General features: G+C 40.9%; 1 protein-coding gene across 1 annotated transcript in view; it reads left to right on the top strand.

The window, feature by feature from the left end:
• The window catches only part of LOC118325469 (corticotropin-releasing factor receptor 1-like), a gene marked incomplete in the record, with an annotated part of 45,366 nt that overhangs the window by 21,854 nt on the left and 19,589 nt on the right, over window positions 1-3,923 (top strand). The window contains 1 exon segment of the mRNA XM_035658180.1: window positions 3,125-3,231. Coding sequence (XP_035514073.1) covers window positions 3,125-3,231 — 107 coding nt within the window.

Here is a 3,923-nt window from a genome sequence, read left to right on the forward strand (position 1 = left end):
AGGAGAACATAAAGAAACAACAACTAATTTAGTGCAAACAATGTTATTTCCTCCCCTCTGCTGATGCTGATTCTCTTAATTAGACCTCAAAGAGGAGGATGAGGAGGAGGAGGAGGAGGAGGAGGAAGATGCTCCTTAGCTGCAGCTATTGATCCTAAAACCACTGAAGCTAATAAATCGTCTCGAATTGTACGTTTTGTCTCTGATATCCACTGATTTCGAACCGATACCAATACCGAGTATCAGATTTGATCATTATTTGATCAATAAGTAGTGTTTAGGTCGCTTTGGTTGGATGATTAAGACTCTTTATTGTACATATAACGTGTGAATAGTCTATTAAAACAGACTTATAGATCCAAACCAATCACCAACTAGCAGTAAAGAGTCAAACCTCGACTGCAGAGGTCAGAAAATTTAATATTTATTTGAGTCTCTTTGGAAAGGAAGTAACAAAGAACCTTTTTTCTTATTTATGAGGGCTTGTTTCCCCCATAAATGTCTGTCCCTGTGTGTATATTACATACAGATAACAGGCAGACACAGTAAATGAATCAGGAGATACAGTAACATGCTGTTTGTCCACTGTAGACTTAAAGAGATTTGAGCTGCTTCACCAAAATAAAGTGAATGGGAGAGATGACATGTTTCAAGGCGGGCGGGGCCGGGATTAAACATACCCACATTTAATCTCGACGTAGACACCAGTAGGTTACATAAATCCACTTACAGCACAGATTACTGTTGGTAGTGTTGTTGGAAATCCGATCACAATGGATATCTGAGTCACAGACAGTGGTCTTAGGCACCGATTCAGAGCAAGATGTGTCCGTTGTTGTGTAAAGCTTTTAGCTGCAGCAGTAGTGCCACAAGGGCCTCATGTGGATACTGCATGTGAGCGTGTGCATGTTTCACAAGCCTCTGTTCATGTTTTAAAGCCAGGCCAAAGGGCGACAGTCACCCTGAAGTCTCAGAGGTGACAGGTGATAGGTAGGTTATTGGCATTATGGGTGGAGGGGCCTATCGGGTACAGGACCAGAACCAGTGGAAAAGTCAAAAAGGAGACAAGAAATGACCAAAAAGAGATGAAAAATGACCTCCTAGAGAGATTAACAAACACAAAGAGATGAAAACAGTCAAACTGATAAAAAAAAAAACATTAGGACACAGAAGACAACCACAAAGAGATGAACAATCAGCACTAAGAGACAAAGAGGTGCAAAATGACTAGAGACACAAAACAAGTACAAAGAGATTAAAAGCAACCACTAAGAGACAAGTAATGACCATAAACAGACATAAAAGGACCACAAAGAGACAAAAAAAGGACCACAAACAGAATAAAATGACTATAGAGACACAAAACGACTATAGAGACGAAAAACAACCACTAAGAGACAAGAAATGACCATAAACAGACAACAAACAAGAAGTAAGAAACAAACAATCACAACAAAGAGACAAAAAAAAGGGCCACAAAGGGACTATGGAGAGACAAAACGACTGCAAAGAGATGAAAAGTTACCACAAAGAAATGCAAAACAACCACAAGTAGAGAAGAAATTGCCACACAAAGATGGAAAATGACCACTAAGAGACAAAAAAGGACCATAAACAGCCAAACAACCAGTAAAAAACAAACAAAATCACAACAAAGAGACCAAAAATTAGCACTAAGAGACCAAAAAGGGCCACAAAGAAACGGACAGTGACTACTGAGATGAAAAACAACCTCTAAGAGACGAGAAATGACCATAAACGGACAACAAACAACCACAAAGAGAGAAGAAACGACACTGTGGAAGAAATCTTTGTTTGAAGAAAACATCACTCAGGTTCCAGATTGAAGGAAATAATGTTTACTGAAGCTTCAGAAGAATACAGATGATTATAATGAGCATTTATGCAGCACATAGAGAATCAAACAGGTTGTATCTCTGACCTCGCAGACAATCTACATCCTCCAGCCAAACACACAGAGAGGATTTACAGAGGTTAAACACACATCTGGGCAACAACAGGTTTCACTCACTGGGACTTTAATTAATGTAAAATACTTTGTCTCATTACTGTTGGAAAGCAGGAAACAGGAAAGACAGGATGAGATAAAAATAAAAGTAGTTAGGGAATACACAGTAAGAGACAAAAAGACTACAAAGAGATGAAAAACGACGCAAAAACTACACAAATATGAAAAATTACCACTGAGAGACAAAACAAGACCACTAAGAGGTGTAAATTCACTGCAGAGACACAAAATTACAAAAAAGGGCAACGAAAAGACGCAAAATGACTACACAAATATCACAAATGACCAGTAAGAGAAAAACGACCACCAGGAAACAAGAAATGACCATAAACAGACAAGAAATGACCATAAAGAGATGTAAAATGATTTCAAAAATACAAAAAGGGCTGCAAAGAGGCACAAACCAACCACAGAGACAAAAAGGAACTACTAAAGATGAAAAATAACCTCTGAGACACAAAATGACAACAGAGAGACGTAGAAAGACCACAAAGAGACACACAACAACATTTATGACACAAAACACAACCACTTAGAGACAAAAAGACTACAAAGAGATGAAAAATGACCACCAGGAGACAAGAAATGACCACAAAGAGACGTAAATGACTACAGAGACACAAAATGACAACAGGGAGACGTAGAATGACCACATAGTGATAGAAAAGGCCATAAGGAGACGATAACTGACCACAAACAGACAGAAAACAACATTTAGGGGACAAACTTCGATGCACTTAGAGACGTCTCCTCCGGTCTAATGCCGGGGGGGTCCTGCTGTCGTATAATCCCTCCACGTCTTAAGGATGTTTGATGTTAGAAATAGCTGCTAGTTATTGATTCATTATTATATTAGAATAGTTTATTTTGTATTTATCACACTGAATAAATGAGTTTATTATTATTATATTTAAAACTGTGCCACCCTCCTCCTCTTCCTCCTCCTCCCGTCCTAATAAGCTCAGCAGGAGTCCACAGAAACTCTCCACACAAATGAAAAATAGACAAAAGAGGATTTTCAGCCTTTTAAGTCTCTTTTTTAAAAATTCTTTTTCATCCTGTGAATCTTGTTTCTGTTTCTTCGTCTCCCTGCAGAAGAAAGGCAAGATGCACTACCAGATAGCCGTGATCATAAACTTCCTGGGTCACTGCATCTCAATGGTGGCTCTGCTCATCGCCTTCTTCCTCTTCTTGTGTTTGAGGTAAGTGTCTGGCCTCCTCGCCGCCGCCGCCCGCCGCCGGTCCACAGATAATCCTAAAGACATCCTTCATGTGACGGGAAACGTCAGTATTCCTAAGATCCCTCGTTCAAAGCGCCTCTCGTTCTTATTCAGAAACCGTTTGGTCATGGGATGAAACATTCGCTATCTCAATCCCGCAGATTGTAAAGGGGGTTTAAACGCCCGCAAAAAAATAACTAGGGCACATTTCCCACACACGGGAATAATACACCCATCTGGAGGCCTGCTGGGACAACCGTTGGGTTTCTCCCACAAACCCAAAGTGAGAGAGAGAAAAAGGCCTTAGCACCCTCAACTGTTATTGATCCCCGAGACACACCCCCGCCGCCGCCCCTCGCCACCGCCGCCACACCGGGGAAGGGTGAGAAAAGCGTGAAAGGGCAGAAGAGACGTAATAAACGTTTTACAGGAGCTTCAGTTTGTGGGTAAAATAACGACATTAATGGAAAAACAGTGAGTTCTGACATTTATTATTCACCTGCTTCAGTTTGTAATGAGGCTGAGAGAGAGGGAGGGAGGAAGGGAGGGAGGGAGAGGGAGAGAGAGGGAGAAAGGGAGAGAGAGAGAGAGACAGAGAGAGAGAGAGAGAGAGAGAGACAGAGAGAGAGAGACAGAGAGAGAGAGAAACAGAGAGAGAGAGACAGAGAGAGAGA

Source organism: Morone saxatilis, unplaced genomic scaffold (genome assembly GCF_004916995.1).
Source record: "Morone saxatilis isolate NCDOM2014 unplaced genomic scaffold, NCSU_SB_2.0 Contig1, whole genome shotgun sequence".
Lineage (NCBI taxonomy): Eukaryota > Metazoa > Chordata > Actinopteri > Moronidae > Morone > Morone saxatilis.